General features: G+C 35.1%; 1 protein-coding gene across 1 annotated transcript; it reads left to right on the top strand.

The window, feature by feature from the left end:
- Nucleotides 1-5,663: 5,663 nt before the first annotated feature.
- Nucleotides 5,664-12,743, top strand: LOC120300545 (vomeronasal type-2 receptor 26-like). The gene is made up of 6 exons (XM_039326729.1): nt 5,664-5,827; nt 6,236-6,527; nt 6,704-7,564; nt 9,761-9,856; nt 10,458-10,584; nt 11,842-12,743. Exons 1-6 carry the CDS (start codon nt 5,664-5,666, stop codon nt 12,741-12,743), a joined length of 2,442 nt encoding a protein of 813 aa, XP_039182663.1.
- The last annotated feature ends 6,635 nt before the right edge of the window (nt 12,744-19,378 follow it).

Here is a 19,378-nt window from a genome sequence, read left to right as displayed (position 1 = left end):
AAACCTTTTTGATTATGTTTTTAAGTTGAGAGGAGAAATGTCAAAATCCAATCTTTTAAATATATTCTTATACCTGTGAAGAGATTGTTTAGCATTGTGGTTTACTTATAGCTCTGAAACCTGAATTTATGAAGAATTCTGCCAAATTATGGTTTTTCCCCACAACTTTCAAAGAAGGCTCACATAACCTAGTGGGGAATACTTATATGTTTTGAGTTAAACAAAGAAAACCTGATTTTTATTAGCTATTTTCTTTTTTAAAAGGGAAAATTCAAATGTGTGAATTCTAGTTTCAGTAGGTCGATAAACACATTTCTTTTATAATGAAAAAAATGGATAAAACACAATTTTTCCTCTAAGTTTATTCTTTTTATTTATTATGTTATTAGTTATTATAAGAAAACACACATTTTAATAAAATTAATACATCTATCATCAAGAATAATTATTCCAAGGATTTTACCCCATCTAACTTGACAATTTTCTTTTTGAGTCAGGACAAGATATGAAATTAAGTCATATATGTGGATCTATTAAGAATTTTCTTTTAGTTTTTCAGCTTCCTTTTTACAAGGGTACATGCTCTCCATCTCTTTCTTTCCTTAGTAGTTTTCAGTAGTCTCTTTTAATATCTGATTGAATCACAATTCACCAAATCCAATAATCAGGTATTTTATATGGAAACTGTGGAAATATTGTATGGATTTATTATTGATAACATTTGCATAACATGAATCTCTCCTATTAAAAAATAGAAGATTAGATTCCTTTTTGTCTCTAAAATTGAATCATTCCAGCCCTATGAGAATATTCTGTAGTATTCAGAATATCTATTCAGTCATCCTGATTCCATCCCGAATGAAGGGATTACAGGGTCATAAAAAGAAAAAAATATCACATAAGTATGTGAATTTAGTTGTCAACGCTGCTAATATCGGATGTTCTTGCTTTGACAACAGATTAAAATGCAGACATTTTCCTCTTTTGCTTTATAGTTAGTTGATGCAGGGAAGGGGAATATGGATGAGAGTCCAGCTAATCATAACAATAATAACTCAGCTGTGGGAATACACGGTTATTGCATCCAGAGTTGATAAAGATTTGGTGGGCTGGAGAGCTGGGGAAAAAGCCCTTGCTTTAAACTAATATTAAAACTTTTATCACAGAAGAATGCATGTAAAAAATGGGATCTCAGTAGATGTTACCAAAAGCCTTGGATGAAGCAGATTACCTGGATCTTTTTCAGTCAGGATTGAGGCCAAGGTATGGTAAGAAACAGTATTGATTGCATTTTTAATAATAATAATAATAATAATAATAATAATAATAATAATAATAATAATAATGCATATAAAGTCAAAATTGAGAAGACAGCAACAGACAGTAAGTGGTGCCTATGCAAAGAAGCTGAAGAAACAGTGGACCACCTGGTAACCTACTGCAAGAAGATCGCACAGACTGACTACAAGCAGCGGCGTGACAAAGTAGCAACAATGGTGCATTGGAAGATCTGCAAAAAATATCATTTACCTGTAGGCAAAAACTGGTGGGATCATAAAATAGAGAAAGTCATAGAAAATGATAAAATTAAACTGCTCTGGGACTTCAGAATTCAAACAGACAAGCACCTGCAACATAACACCCCAGACTTAACAATTGTCGATAAGAAAGACAAAAAAGTCTGGATAGTGGACGTGGCAGTGCCTGGAGACAGCCAGCAGAATAGAAGAGAAGAACTGGAGAAGATAACAAAATACAAAGACCTACAAATAGAAATAGAAAGACTGTGGCAAAAGCAAGCAAGGGTAGTACCAATAGTAAAAGGCTCCTTGAGTGCAATCCCAAAACAACTGGAGCACCATTGGCACTGATAAAATTTGCTATTAGTCAATTGCAAAAGGTGGCCTTACTAGGAACTGCTTCCATCCTGTGACGATATCTGTAATACTATCAAACATGCACATCTGCCTATCCCAGGTCCTGGGTAGAGACTCGATAGGTAGACAAAATGCCAAGTCCAGTCTGAACATCTGGCTGACTGTGCGATGATCCATAATAATAATAAAAAGTTGGAAGGGGCCTTGTAGGTCAACTAGTCAAACCCCCTGCTCAGGCAGGAAATCCTATACCATTTCAGACAAATTGCTATTCAAGCTCTTCTTAAAAACTTCCAGTGTTGCAGTATTCACAGCTTCTAGAAGCAGGTTGTTCCACTGATTAATTGTTCTAACTGTCAGGAGGTTTCTTCTTTGTTCTAGGTATCTTCTCTCTTTGGTTAGTTTCCATCCATTGCTTCTTCTCCCACTTTCAGGTGCTTTGGAGAATAGCTTGACTCCCTCTTTTTTGTGGCAGCCCCTGACATATTGGAACACTGGTATCATGTCTCCCCTTGTCCTTCTCTTCATTAAACTAGACATCCCCAAGTCCAGCAACCTTTCCTTATATGTTTTAGCCTCCAGCCCCCTAATCATCTTTGTTGCTCTTCTCTGTACTCTTTCTAGAGTGATCTCTGACATTGGTGGAATATGGGTTGTACATCTATTCTTGTCCTACTTGACCTATTGGTGGCTTTCAGTACCATTGATCATGATGTCCTTCTGGATCAGCTCAGAGTATTGGGGGTGGATGGCATGGTGTTATGCTGGTTTTCCTCCTTTCTTCATAGTCTGTTATGGTTGGTAGAAACAGAGGACTAGAAGTCCTCTCCATCTGGGGATTCATGATGGAATTCCTACAAACAAGTACCAAGTATCAACTCTATTGAGAACAATTTCCTTGCCCTGATTACAGATCCCTTCTAGATAGATTTCAATTAGGTTCTACAGAATAACCTAATCAATCTGTTGTGCTATTCATATGAGAATGTAACCAGGCCAACAGCTTACAAATGGAGCAATGGGCATCTAAAAACACTAATGCTAATTGTTTCCTTGGGTGTAATTCATAATATTGTAATATTTCCATTATCACCCTTAAATTATTTTTGATTAGTCTCTTTGGTAAAAAGCCATTTTGATCTGGATGTATAAACTCAACTAAGTATCTTTTCAGTCTCTCCTCCATTATTGAAGTAAAAATTTTGTAATCCACATTGAGTAATGAAACAACTAGCATTAGTGTTTTTAGATGTCCAAAAACCTTTTGATAATGTTTCTTGGCAATTTATGGTTCAACAATTACAAATAATGGATTTTGGAAAGAACTTTATAAATACGATAAAAAACAATATATAATAACCAGACAGCAAAAGTGATAGTGAATGGAGATTATACTGAGAATTTTGAGATAAGAAAAGGCAAGGGTGTCCACTATCCCCATTATTATTTATCTTTACTTTGGAAGTATTAAATAGAAGGATAAGACAAGATACAGCAATTAAAGAATTGAAAATAAAAGATGAAACATATAAGTTACAAGCATTTGCCGATGATTTAGTGTTTATTTTGGAAGAACCTTTAGAGATGATTCCTAAACTATGGGAAAAGATAGAAGACTATGGAGAAGTGGCAGGACTAAAAATAAATAAAGATAAAACTAAAGTAATAGTAAAGAACCTCACAGATAAACAAAAAAGGCAAATACTAGAAAAAACAGAGGTATAAATAGTGAAAAAAGTTAAATATTTAGGTATTCATCTTTCGGCTAAGTGTTCGTCAATAAAAGAAGACAATTATATAAAATTATTGAAGCAAATAAAGCTAGATTTGGAAAGATGGAAAAATCTCCAACTGTCAATATTAGGAAGAATTGCTACAGTAAAAATAAATGTGTTGCCAAAGATTTTATTTTTATTTCAAATGATTCCAATAAAACTTGAGAGAAAATTCTTTCAAAATTTACATTCATTGGTTTTGAAATTTATTTGGCAGGGGGAAAAAACTAGAATTAAGATGAAAACATTACAAGATTCTAAGGAAACAGGAAAAACAGAGTTCATAAGTACTTTAAAAATCATTTGATAAGAAATGCCTTGTTAACAGTATGAGAAAAAATTAAAACTAAAATATATTCAAAAATTCCAGGGTGGTTATCAATGATGGAGGCATTCATACATCCGAATCTGGTAGACTTTGAAAAAGTATGGACATATAAAGATATTTTAGATATTGATGGGAAATTAAAATCTAAACAAGAATTGGAAAATTTAGGAATAAATCTGTCCTGGTGGGCACATTTGCAGATACAAAGAAGATATGAAAAAGATGTAAAAATGTGTGGATTTTACAAGGATCAATCTGTGTTTGATGAGATTTTGTTAACCTCAGATGAGAAATTAATTAAGAAAATGTATAATTTTTTGTTAATTTTAGATATGGAAAGTGAACAAGTGAAAGAAACAATGATAAGATGGGCAAAATTTTTGGTTATGATATAGAAATAGAAAAATGGCAAATGTTATGGGAGAGAAACTATAAATTAACAATGTCAACTTCATACAAAGAAAATCTGTATAAAATATTTTATAGATGGTACTTTCCACCAGCAAGATTAGCAAAAATGTTTAAAAATACGTTAGATAGATGTTGGAAATGTAAACAGAACATAGGCACATATTATCATATTTGGTGGACATGTGGGAAGGCAAAGGCCTATTGGAAAAGCATACATATGTGGTTAGAAAAAATATTGGGCGAATAAGTGGATTTTAAACCTGAACTGTTTTTACTAGGCATTATGTCTGAAAAGACTAATAAGCAGAAATTATATTTAATTCTACATATTACCACAGCAGCGAGAATAATTTTTGCACGATACTGGAAGAATGAAGAATTGCCATCAGAGGAAGAAATAATCATGAAAATATTGGAATGTGCAGAGATGGACAGACTAACTATGAGGTTGAAAGACAAAGAAGATAAGGACTACTATCAAATTTGGAATTTATTTTATTCTTGGTTAGATAAAAGAATGAAGGATTAGGAATTGAACATGTATTAGCTTAGCAAACTCCAGACAACTTGTTGATTGGAAAAATTAACATATGTTGATGGAAAAATTAATAAAAAAGATTGATACAAAACAGATTACAAATGGAGCAATGTTCTATCTGCAGGATATCCTTGGAAGTGATGTTAATAATCCTTCATTTTGTTTAAAAGTGAAAAATAACCAAAGTTTTATTATTCAAAGTGTAACTTTGAGATGAATTTAAGTTTACCTCTGAACTTTTCCAATTATTACATCACAAAGAGAAAATAAATTAGGAAATACTAAATTCAGCTACATATATATACACACTGCCAACAATGAAAGACAAAATGTTGAAGTCATAATTATCACCCCATTGAAAGTATTACAATGATAATAATTTTCTCCCTTCATCAAAACTGTAAACAATTCAAGAAGTCATTATAGAAAAAAAATGACTGCCCCATAGAGAACTGGAGAGTAGAAAACAAGAAAAAAAAAGTCCTATGATTTCAACTGCCACAAATTAAGTTCTATTGCTGGAACTCTACATTGTCATTCAGACCTTTTACAATATTATCACTGTTTGCAAGAAGAATCAGAGCTAGAGGTTAGTCTTCAGACTTGCTCTTAACACGAATTTTGACGCTGGTGAATGCAGTTTAACATGGAAAGCTGCTCCTGGTGAAACATCTATACTTAGAGAAAAGATGTTGCCCAGAATGTTGTTTTTTCTCCTATTACCACTCTTCAGAATGAAGACTCTACCGTGTCATCTAGGTGAACCCATACCTGTTCCACATGAATGGTACCAGCAAGGGGACTATGTCATTGGTGGGATGGTATCTATGGCTAGCTATCAATTTAATGAAGTTTCATTTCAGCAGCATCCCTCTCTTGAATATTTTGGCCATCCAGAGTAAGGAATTCTTATTTTTCATCTTTGTGGCATCTCTAGATTGCTTCATTTATTAATGAGAATACTTTCTAATAAAATATACTTTATAAGAATTTTATAAAGGCATTGCTTGTTTTTAATGCAACAAAATTTTATATTGGAAAAACCTTAGATTAAGAAAGTAATTCTTATCATCCACCTTAGTGTCATCTCTAGTTAGAGGAATTGCAATGAACGATGGGAAAGGTAGATTATTTTCTATGATTCAATCTGCAACAATGGAAAGAGTTTAGTGTAGTTGAATTGGAAATAGAGTTCAATTGGTCATTTCCCAATTGTGCATGTGTATAAGATAAAGCACCTCTCTGTGGTGCCAGGAAAATAATAAGGAAATATTTAATGATACGTGTAAATTCATCTTGTTTTCAGCATGCTGACAAAGTTTTACCAACATATCCTTTCCTTGGTCTTTGCTGTGAAGAAGATGAATGAGAATCCAGAAATCTTGTCCAATGTCACTCTTGGCTTCTATATTCATGATAGCTATTACAATGCAATAATGACCTATCGGACCACCCTGGACCTGCTCTTCAGATCAGAGAGATTTGTCCCCAGCTATAAATGTGACACCAGGAGAAATCTCATTTCTATCATAGGAGGGCTCAGCTTTGGAACTTCCTCCTGTATCGCAGATCTTGTAAAGTTTTACAAGATTCCGCAGGTAGGATCTTTGGGAAGAGAGGCCTGAAAATTCCCCCCTATTTTCTTTTTTCCAAACTGGGCTTATTAAAACATCCTTATTCTCTGGCCATATTACTCAACAATCTGACCAAATTTGTTGGAAAATATGAAGAAAAAGATACTGATGATGATTTCCATAATATGTTTTTCTTTTAGCTCACATATGGGTCATTTACCCCACAAGATGTTCATAGCACTGAGATTCCATTCTACTACTCCATGGTTCCAAATGAGTCCTCACAGTACATTGGGATTATCCGACTGCTTCAACATTTTGGATGGAGATGGGTTGGGCTCCTTGCTATTGATAACAGTCAAGGAGACCATTTTCTGCAAAGCATGGAGTCCCTCTTTTCCCAGCATGGAATCTGCTCAGCTTCTACAGAAAGAATCCCATTTTTAACCCACTGGGACAAGATTTTTGAAATGGTCCAAAAAGGGAGAAATATTTATGAAAACATAATTGATGAGAAGACCAACACCTTCATCATCTGTGGAGAATCTTTGACAATTGCATGGTTAACGGATATGATTTTTTGGCTTGGCCCTGGACATGAGCATAGTTCTTTAGGAAAGGTATGGATCATGACTGCCCAGATGGATTATTTATTAACAGGAATGAATAAAAAATGGGATCGGCGATTCTTCGATGGTGCCATTTGCTTCAAAGTTCACTCAAAAGAAATTCCAGAGTTCAAGGAATTCTTGAAGTTCATAAAACCTCCTTGGATTCAAGGAGATGGATTTTTTCCACTTTTCTGGGAACAAGTATTTGATTGTTCATTACCATCCTCTTCTTTGACCAAACTGGACAATCGCTTTTGTACTGGAGAGGAGAGGCTAGAGGACATTTCTGGGGCTCTTTTTGAGGTACAGATGTCTGGGCACAGCTACAGTATCTATAATGCTGCCTCTGTATTGGCTCAAGCTTTACATGCTCTCTTCTTACTTCGATCTAATCGCAGACATTTTTTGAGGCACAAATTATCAGAATATGAAGATTCACAACCATGGCAGGTGATTTGTGTGCTACAAGTATTTTAGATAATAGCAAAGTACTCGGTTAGGGTGTATGATTCCAGCAGAGAAGTGGCAGGTATTAAAATGGACTTGAACATTTGTCTATTGATATATTTATTTCCATACCTTTATTTTCATGCCTTTAATTGTGGGAAATGGTGCATGAAGAGGGGAGCTGATGTGATGGACTATAGTGAAATGGCAGTTTTCTTGGAAGGAGGGAGCACATTTCAGCAAAGATTTGTGGGGATAGAAGAGGCAGTACAGCCTCAAATTCTGAGGTGACAGAGAAGAGAGTTAGAATAGCTACACCCTACAATTTCTCAGGGTATTTCTCTCCGGGTATTTAGTATGGGAAGATTTTATCTACAGTGTGTAAGCAAATAAAAACTTGAATTCTGGCTCAATTTTTCTACATCAACAGAATAGAATAGAATAGAATAGAATAGAATAGAATAGAATAGAATAGAATAGAATAGAATAGAATAGAATAGAATAGAATCTGGGCCTTGGAGGTCTTCTGGTCCAGCCCACTGCTCAAGCAGGAGAACCTATACCATTTCAGACTAATGACTGTCCCATGTCACTAGCAAGCTGTTCTGCTGGTTAATTGTCCTCACTTTTAGGAAATTCATCCTTAATTCCAGTTTGCTTCTTTCTTTGATCTGTTTCCAACCATTGTTTCTTGCCCTGCCCTCTTGTGCTTTGGAGAATAATTTTACCCACTCTTCTTTGTGGCAGCCTGTTAAATACTGGAGTACTGCTATCATGTCACCCCTATTTCTTCTTTTCTTTACACTAGCCAAGCCCAAGTACTGCAACTGTTCTTCATGTTTTAGTCTCTAGGCTTTGATCAACTCAGCTGCACTTCTCTGAACTTTTACCAAAATCACAACATATATTTTGTAGCATGGTGACCAAAATTGGTTGCAGTATTCCAGGTGTGGTCCTATTATGTTTTATAAAGCGGTACTAATACTTTATGTGAGCCTGATCCTATGCCTCTGTTTATACACCCAGTATTGTACTAACTTGTTTGTCTGTTGCTGCACATTGCTGGCTCATGGTCATGTGATCATCCACTAGGACTCCTAGGTCCCTCTCATAGTTACTGTTTTTAAGCCGGATCTTGCCCAGTCTGTACTTGTACCTTTGATTTTTCCTGCCTAAACGAAAACTTTTCTCCACATTAAAACTCATTTTGCTGGATTGTTCCAGTTTGTCAAGATCTTTTTGAATACTGTGCTTGTCTTCTGGGGTGTTGGCTATAATTGCAGTTTAGTGTCATCATCCTTGGGCTTAGGTTCAAAGTAATATGTTTTGTATTTTAGCCCCTGAGTCTAGTAAAGTAAATTTAGAGTGCATGACCCAAAAAGGGGGAAAAAACCTATAAGATAAATTTGAACATTAGTCCATAGTTAACTATCTTCATTTCCATCACTGTAATATGGTTTATTATCTGATCATCTTTAGTCATCTTCAGAGGAAAGGACTAAGGTTTAAGTAAACTAACATCCAAATCCTGGTTTTCAAATCTTTATGGCTTTTTAGTAACTTTACCTTTTTCTGAAATTACTTTAGGAATGCTGCTTAGCTGAGCCAACTATCTTTCAGCCTTACCATATCCTTAGGAGCCGTATAACTGTGAAAATGTTATGCAATGAAAAATGGGTTGGATGTTAAAACAAAGCTGGAAATTGTTTCTCCAGATTTTCATATGTCTGTTCCTAGTCAACATGAAGGACTGGGTTCTAAACGATATGGAAGGCTAGAAGTACACGTTTCATTTCATTTCTAGTCAACACGAAGGACTGGGTTCTAAATGATATGGAATGCTAGAAGTACACGTTCCATTTCATTTGATTATTGTTCAAACTGATATATCAGATCCTTCTTGTTATCCCCATGTGCAGAGGATAAGAAACAAGTTCTCAAGAGGCTGGAGAAATGGACTTTGCATGTTTTCAGAATTTCTCACTCAAAAGTATAGTACAAATTTGATAAAAAATGCTCATACATTTCTATTTTTATTTTACTGTTTTATTATTCCCAATCATGTAGCTCCACCAATTTCTGAAAGGCATGAAATTCAACAATTCCCTTGGAGAAACTTTGACTTTTTATGATCAAAAGAAGATGGAAGGTGGATTTGATATCATAAATATTGTTGTCTTTCCCAATTCCACTTTCCAGAGACACAAGATTGGAAAAGTGGATCCTGATGCTTTAAAAGGAAAGGAATTAGTCATTAATGAGGATATGATTGTTTGGCATAGATCATTTAACCAGGTATGGTTTCAACAATATTTTGTCTGATCATTCAAATATGGATTCATTAAATTGGCATATTTACTTTTATCCTTCTTGGCAACCCATGAAGATAACCAGAATAAGAAATAACTTTTTTTCCCTCTTTAATTACTAAAGGCTAAATATATCTGGTATTCTGCACTATATTTATTAGACTTTTCTCATATATTGAAATGTAAATGAGAAATTAAAAAAACATCCTTTTATGGGACTATATTTCTCTAGTTGAATGAAGCTTTATCAAATCCATGTTCAAATCAGTGACTAATTGACTCAATGTTTCTGGTCAATTTGATGATTTGAATTAATAAAACTTTAATTAAATTGATATGAGAATTTCAACGTAACAATAATTGGAAATCCAGATCAGTTGTGTTCACAAAATCAAATCAGAGGCCAGACTGAAATGTGCTTAATTGTCTTTGAAATAAATCATCAAATCTAATCAATTTCTTGTTTTACAACTTTTAGATAGGACTTTTATTTTAATATAACTGCACATTTCATTTTCAGTGAAACAACAGAATTTTCTTCAAAACAATAAATGCTCATCTTCCAACATTTTAATATTGATAACTAGGTGCTTCCCATTTCTCTATGCAATGAGCATTGTCTCCCTGGTTATCAAAAGAGGAAGAATGAAGGAAAAAAATTCTGCTGTTATGATTGTGTTGAATGTCCAGAGGGGAAAATCTCTAAAGAGATTGGTAAGTTAACAAATCATTCAATTTTGTTGTTATACTGGCTAGTGTGCTGAACACTTCCTGCTAATTGAGTTGTCTGGTTTTTCATGAATAAGGATTTTTTTCTTAGAAATTTAATGGCATAATGAAATCATATCCATTAATACATGAAAAATTATAAGTTCTTACAGTGGAATTACAAGGGTTAATAATAATCACAACAATGTTTCAATTAATTAATTAAACAAATCCTGGAATGATTTATAACCAAGCAAGCATTCAGAACTTTTTCACTGAACAGAATCTATGCACACTGAAAAAAAGTAATTATTTCAGCTTTTTTTAAAGATGAGAAATAAGAAACCACAAAAACATGACTGTGCAATTTAAAATCTACATATAAAACAATGACTGTGAATGTGGAGAGGAAGGAAGGAAGGAAAGAAGGAAGGAAGGACGGAAGGAAGGAAGGAAGGAAGGAAGGATAATAATGAGAATCTTATAGATGTAATGCGGAGTATCATTAAAACAGTCCCTACTTTAAATTATAATAACTTTTTCCTTTCCAACCAGTCACTCTATGTATCGATTTATTTGTTTATTTATTTAATTGTCCGTCCGTCCGTCCCTCCATCCATTTGTGCACAGTTTTGCTTCTTTGTGAAATACTTATTCATATTTTCTCCACAGTGTGTATATCTCTTGGATATATAATATCTAAGTCTTTTATATGTAATGCAGACTGATTCCAATATTCCCTTTAGGAGGTAAACACAAGAAATGAAATTTTAAAAGAAACATAGAAAAAAAAAAAAGTAATATTAAATAAAAAAGGGATATATACTTCAATTTACAATTTCCTCCTTGAAACATTATCTTTCATCTTTCACTTTGAACTTGGTGAAACTATTATACTTATCTGCCATATTTTGAAATGTGATCTATATGGTTCAATATTCAATAAATCAATATGGTTTCAAATATGAAAATGATCACTTCAGGTATTCCTGAATCTTTATTGGAGCACTTCTATATCATAAGAAAGCAAATCAAGATAAAATGGATTTTCATGGAGTTTGTGAAATTTCCTTGTGTATAATCAAAGCAATATTTGACGTAATACCACAATAAACTAAATATGTATAGAAAGATATTCAAATGCATGTTCATATTGTAGATTGTATCATTTGTACCAAGGACATAAAGATCAGGGAGTGGATAAAGATGAAAATTAAAAAGTAGCATTCTTCTGAATCTGCCCTGCCATTTTTTTCCTTTTAGATACTGTTGCTTGCTTTCAATGTCCTGATGATCAATATGCAAACTATAAGAAAGATGGATGCATCATGAAAACAATTAGCTTCTTATCTTATGAAGAACCTTTAGGACTCAGTTTAGCTACTGTTGCTACTTTATTTGTCCTCACTACAATATGGGTGTTGGGAATATTTATTAAGCACAAAGACAGTCCTATTGTGAAAGCCAACAACCGGGATCTCACCTACATTCTCCTCATCTCCCTTCTCCTTTGCTTCTTCTGCTCTTTGCTCTTTATTGGACAACCTGGGAGAGTCACCTGTCTCCTCAGACAGTCTGCATTTGGTCTCACCTTCTCATTGTCCATCTCTTGTGTGTTGGCCAAAACCATCCTTGTTTCTCTTGCCTTCAAGGCCACCAAGCCAGGATCTAAGATAAGGACATGGGTGGGAAAGAGATTGGCTGTTTCTATTGTCCTTCTCTGCTCTCTACTCCAAGCAAGCATCTGTATTGTTTGGTTATCCACCTCTCCCCCATTCCCAGAATTAGACATGCATTCAACAACTGAAGAAATGGTTCTACAATGCAATGAAGGCTCAGTTTTTATGTTATATTGTGTTCTGAGCTATATGGCTCTTCTTTCACTTGCCAGCTTCATTGTGGCATTCCAGGCTCGTAAACTGCCTGACAGCTTTAATGAAGCCAAATTCATTACCTTCAGCATGTTGGCTTTCTGCAGTGTGTGGGTCTCCTTTGTTCCAACCTACCTGAGCACCAGAGGAAAAGCTATGGTGGCTGTGGAGACCTTCTCCATTTTGTCCTCTAGTGCCGGGCTTCTAGGATGCATCTTTTTCCCCAAGTGTTACATTATTGTATTTAGACCTCATTTAAACAATAGGGATCAACTGATAAGAAGACATGTTTAAAAACCTTTTTGATTATGTTTTTAAGTTGAGAGGAGAAATGTCAAAATTCAACCTTTTAAATATATTCTTATAGCTGTGAAGAGATTGTTTAGCATTGTGGTTTACTTGTAGCTCTGAAACCTGAATTTATGAAGAATTATGGTTTATCCCCACAACTTTCAAAGAAGGCTCATTGAACTTAGTGGGAAATACTTATATGTTTTGAGTTAAACAGATAAAAACTGATTTTTATTAGCTATTTTCTTTTTTAAAAGGGAAAATTCAAATGTGTGAATTCTAGTTTCAGTAGATCGATAAACACATTTCTTTTATAATGAAAAAATGGATAAAAATACAATTTTTCCTCTAAGTTTATTCTTTTTATTTATTATGTTATTAGTTATTATAAGAAAACACACATTTTAATAAAATTAATACATCTATCATCGTGAATAATTATTCCAAGGATTTCACACCATCTAACTTGACAATTTTCTTTTTGAGTCAGGACAAGGTATGAAATTCAGTCATATATGTGGATCTATTAAGAATTTTCTTTTAGTTTTTCTGCTTCCTTTTTTACAAGGGTACATGCTCTCCATCTCTTCCTTTGCTTAATAGTTTTCAGTAGTCTCTTTCAATATCTGATTTAATCACAATTCACCATATCCAATAGTCAGGCATTTTATATGGAAACTTATTATTGATAACATTTGCATAACATGAATCACCCTTTTAAAAAATAGAAGATCAGATTCCTTTTTGTCTCTAAAATTGAATCATTCCCGCCCTATGAGAATATTCTGTAGTATTCAGAATATCTATTCAGTCGTCCTGGCTCCATCCCGAATGAAAGGATTACAGGGTCATAAAAAGAAAAAAATATCACATAAGTATGTGAATTTAGTTGTCAACGCTGCTAATATTGGATGTTCTTGCTTTGACAACCAATGGAAATGCAGACATTTTCCTCTTTTGCTTTAGAGTTACTTGATGCAGGGAAGGGGAATATGGATGAGAGTCCAGCTAATCATAACAATAATAACTCAGATGTGGGAATACATGGTTATTGCGTCCAGAGTTGATAAAGATTTGGCAGGCTGGAGAGCTGGGGAGAAAGCCCTCGCTTTAAGCTAATTGGGGACTGTGATTTAGGACAGTTAATTGGAGGAAGAAATTGTGCTTTGCTACTTTCTGCCCAGGGGAGGGAAATTCAGTTTTTGGCTTTAAATATGAAGTGCCGATAATTTGTTTCTCGAATAAAAGATTATTTAAGGAAAACAATGCCTTGAAGTTCTTTTGAAGAGTTTCATCTGTCAGAACCATGATATTAGGACTTGAGAATATTAAAACTTTTATCACAGAAGAATGCATGTAAAAAATGGGATCTCAGTAGATGTTACCAAAAGCCTTGGATGAAGCAGATTACCTGGATCTTTTAAGTCAGGATTGAGGCCAAGGTATGGTGAGAAACAGTATTGATTGAATTTTTAATAATAATAATAATAACAATAATAATAATGATGATGATGATGATGATGATGCATATAAAGTCAAAATTGAGAAGACAGCAATTGTGGTGCCTATGCAAAGAAGCTGAAGAAAAAGTGGACCACCTGGTAAGCTGCTGCAAGAAAATCGCACAGACTGACTACAAGCAGTGGCATGACAAAGTAGCAACAGTGGTGCATTGGAAGATCTGCAAGTAATATCATTTGCCTGTAAGCAAAAACTGGTGGGATCATAAAATAGAGAAAGTTATAGAAAATGATAAAATTAAACTGCTCTGGGACTTCAGAATTCTAACAGAGAAGCACCTGAAACATAACACCCGGGACTTAACAATTGTTAAAAAGAAAGACAAAAAAAGTCTGGATAGTGGACGTGGCAGTACCTGGAGACAGCAGAATAGACAAGAAAGAACTGGAGAAGATAACAAAATACAAAGACCTACAAATAGAAATAGAAAGACTGTGGCAAAAGCAAGACATCCTGAGACGATATCTGTAATACCATCAAACATCCACATCTGCCTATCCCAGGACCTGGGTAAGGACTTGATAGGTAGACAAAATGCCAAATCCAGTCTGAACATCTGGCTGGCTGTGCGATGATCCATAATAATAATAATAATAATAATAATAATAATAATAATAATAATAATAACCTACAAATAGAAATAGAAAGACTATGGCAAAAGCAAGCAAGGGTATACCAATAGTAATAGGCTCCTTGGGTGCAATCCCAAAACAACTGGAGCACCACTTGAACACCATTGGCATTGACAAATTCGCTATTAGTCAATTGCAAAAGGCGTCCTTATTAGGAACTGCTTCAATCCTGCAACGATATCTGTAATACCATCAAACATCCACAGCTGCCTATCCCAGGTCCTGGGTAAGGATTCGATAGGTAGACAAAATGCCAAATCCAGTCTGAACATCTGGCTGACTGTGCGATGATTAATAATAATAATAATAATAATAATAATAATAATAATAATAATAATAGCAGAATAGAAGAGAAAGAACTGGAGAAGATAACAAAATACAAAGACCTACAAATAGAAATAGAAAGACTGTGGCAAAAGCAAGCAAGGGTAGTACCAATAGTCATAGGCTCCTTGGGTGCAATCCCAAAACAACTGGAGCACCACTTGAACACCATTGGCATTGACAAATTCGCTATTAGTCAATTGCAAAAGGCAGCCTTATTAGGAACTGCTTCCATCCTGCGACGATATCTGTAATACCATCAAACATCCACATCTGCCTATCCCAGGACCTGGGTAAGGACTTGATAGGTAGACAAAATGCCAAATCCAGTCTGAACATCTGGCTGGCTGTGCGATGATCCATAATAATAATAATAATAATAATAATAATAATAATAATAATAATAATAACCTACAAATAGAAATAGAAAGACTGTGGCAAAAGCAAGCAAGGGTAGTACCAATAGTAATAGGCTCCTTGGGTGCAATCCCAAAACAAGTGGAGCACCACTTGAACACCATTGGCATTGACAAATTCGCTATTAGTCAATTGCAAAAGGCGCCTTATTAGGAACTGCTTCCATCCTGCGACGATATCTGTAATACCATCAAACATCCACAGCTGCCTATCCCAGGTCCTGGGTAAGGACTCGATAGGTAGACAAAATGCCAAATCCAGTCTGAACATCTGGCTGACTGTGCGATGATCGATAATAATAATAATAATAATAATAATAATAATAATAATAATAATAATAATAGCAGAATAGAAGAGAAAGAACTGGAGAAGATAACAAAATACAAAGACCTACAAATAGAAATAGAAAGACTGTGGCAAAAGCAAGCAAGGGTAGTACTAATAGTCATAGGCTCCTTGGGTGCAATCCCAAAACAACTGGAGCACCACTTGAACACCATTGGCATTGACAAATTCGCTATAGTCAATTGCAAAAGGCAGCCTTATTAGGAACTGCTTCCATCCTGCGACGATATCTGTAATACCATCAAACATCCACATCTGCCTATCCCAGGTCCTGGGTAAGGACTCGATAGGTAGACAAAATGCCAAATCCAGTCTGAACATCTGGTTGACTGCGATGATCGATAATAATAATATTGTAATGGAGTTTGGCTTGGACAAATGTGCCACACTTACTATCAAACAAGGAAAAATAGTGAAAACTGAAGGAATCAAGATGCCCCACGAAAAGAACATTAAGAGTCTGGATGAGGAAGAATACTACAAATACTTGGGTATCCTTCAAGCTGACAACATCAAGCACACTGAAGTCAAGAAAAAGATTATAGGTGAATACATCAAGAGAGTGAAGAAGATCTTAAAATCCAAACTCAATGGAGGAAATACCATAAAGGCAATCAACACCTGGGCAATCCCAGTCATTAGGTACACAGCTGTAATAGTGGACTGGACTCAAGCAGAACTAAAAGCAATGGATAGGCAGACCAGAAAAATAATGACAATGAATCACGCCCTTCATCCACGCATTGACATTGATAGACTTTATCTACCAAGGCAAATAGGTGGGCGTGGAATGCTACAAGTACATCAGATGGTTGAAGAAGAAAAAAATGACTTTGGAAGAATATCTGAAGAACAATGATGAAGATGCACTGAAATTAGTATATCAGGAAGGCTTACTAACTACTGGAGAGACCAAACTGGCCTACAGGAAAGACCAAATGAAGAACAGAATAGAGGCATGGGAAAACAAAGCACTACATGGCCAATACATGAAAAAAAATAGCTGGGAAAGCAGATAATAATAAAACCTGGCAATGGCTAAGAGCAGGAAAATTGAAGAAAGAGACCGAGGGACTAATTCTGGCTGCACAAGACCAAGCCTTAAGGACAAACGCATACAAAGTCAAAATTGAGAAAACAGCAACAGACAGTAAGTGCCGCCTATGCAAAGAAGCTGAAGAAACAGTGGACCACCTGGTAAGCTGTTGCAAGAAGATTTCACAGACTGACTACAAGCAGCGGCATGACAAAGTAGCAACAATGTGCATTGGAAGATCTGCAAAAAATATCATTTGCCTGTAAGCAAAAACTGGTGGGATCATAAAATATAGAAAGTCATAGAAAATGATAAAATTAAAGTGCTCTGGGACTTCAGAATTCAAACAGACAAGCACCTGCAACATAACACCCCAGATTTAACAATTGTCGATAAGAAAGACAAAAAAGTCTGGATAGTGGACGTGGCAGTGCCTGGAGACAGCAGAATAGAAGAGAAAGAACTGGAGAACATAACAAAATACAAAGACTTAGAAATAGAAATAGAAAGACTGTGGCAAAAGCAAGCAAGGGTAGTACCAATAGTCATAGGCTCCTTGGGTGCAATCCCAAAACAACTGGAGCACCACTTGAACACAATTGGCATTGACAAATTCGCTATTAGTCAATTGCAAAAGGCGGCCTTATTAGGAACTGCTTCATCCTGCGACGATATCTGTAATACCAACAAACATCCACATCTGCCTATCCCAGGTCCTGGGTAAGGACTCGATAGGTAGACAAAATGCCAAATCCAGTCTGAACATCTGGCTGACTGTGCGATGATGATGATGATGATGATGATGATGATGATGATGATAATAATAATAATAATAATAATAATAATAATAATAATAATAATAATAATAATAATAAAAAGTTGGAAGGGGCCTTGTAGGTTATCTAGTCCAATCCCCTGCTCAGGCAGGAAATCCTATACCATTTCAGTCTAATGGCTATTCAATCTCTTCTTAAAAACTTCCAGTGTTGCAGTATTCACAGCTTCTAGAAGCAGGTTGTTCCACTGATTAATTCTTCTAACTGTCAGGAGGTTTCTTCTTAGTTCTAGGTTGCTTTTCTCTTTGGTTAGTTTCCATCCATTTCTTTTTGTCCCACTTTCAGGTGCTTTGGAGAATAGCTTGACTCCCTCTTCTTTGTGGCAGCCCCTGAGATATTAGAACACTGCTATCATGTCCCCCCTCATCCTTCTCTTCATTAAACTAGACATACCCAATTCCAGAAACCCTTTCCTGTATGTTTTAGCAACCATCCCCCTAATCACCTTTGTTGCTCTTCTCTGTACTCTTTCTAGAGTGATCTCTGGCATGGGTGGAATATGGGTTTTGCATCCATTCTTGTCCTACTTGACCTATTGGTGGCTTTCAGTACCATTGATCGTGATGTCCTTCTGGATCAGCTCAGAGTATTGGGGGTGGATGGCATGGTATTATGCTGGTTTTCCTTCTTTCTTCATAGTCTTTTATTGTTGGTAGAAACAGAGGACTAGAGGTCCTGTCCATGTGGAAATTTGTGTTGGGATTCTTAAAAACAAGTACCAAGTATCAACTCTACTCAGAATAATTTCCTTGCCCTGATTACAGATCCCTTCCAGATAGATTTGTATCAGGTTCTGCAGATTAACCTAATCAATATGTTGTGTTATTCATATGAGAATGTGACCAGGCCAACAGATTACAAATGATGCAATATTCTATCCACAGAATATCCTTGGAAATGATGTTAATAATCCTTCATTTTGTTTAAAAGTGAAAAATAACCAAAGTTTTATTATTCAAAGTGTAACTTTGAGATGAATTTAAGTTTACCTCTGAACTTTTCCAATTATTACATCACAAAGAGAAAATAAATTAGGAAATACTAAATTCAGCTACATATATATATATATATATATATATATATATATATATATATATAGAACACAAAATGTTGAAGTCATAATTATCACCCCATTGAAAGTATTACAATGATAATAATTTTCTCCATTCATCAAAACTGTAAACAATTCAAGAAGTCATTATAGAAAATAAAAAATAAAATAAAAATGACTGCCCCATAGAGACTGGAGAGTAGAAAACAAGAACACAAAAGTCCTATCATTTCAACTGCCATAAATTAAGTTCTATTGCTGGAACTCTACATTGTCATTCAGACCTTTTACAATATTATCACTGTTTGCAAGAAGAATCAGAGCTAAAGGTTAGTCTTCAGCCTTGGTCTTAACAGGAATTTTGAGGCTGGTGAATCCAGTTTAACATGGAAAGCTGCTCCTGGTGGAACATCTATACTTAGAGACAAGATGTTACCCAGAATGTTTTTTTTTTTCTCCTATTTCCACTCTTCAGA

This window comes from Crotalus tigris, unplaced genomic scaffold (assembly GCF_016545835.1).
Source record: "Crotalus tigris isolate CLP2741 ecotype Arizona unplaced genomic scaffold, ASM1654583v1 scf7180000017614.5298720, whole genome shotgun sequence".
Lineage (NCBI taxonomy): Eukaryota > Metazoa > Chordata > Lepidosauria > Squamata > Viperidae > Crotalus > Crotalus tigris.
Note: the sequence above shows the minus strand (reverse complement) of the source record. Positions and strands in the feature narration are given on the sequence as shown.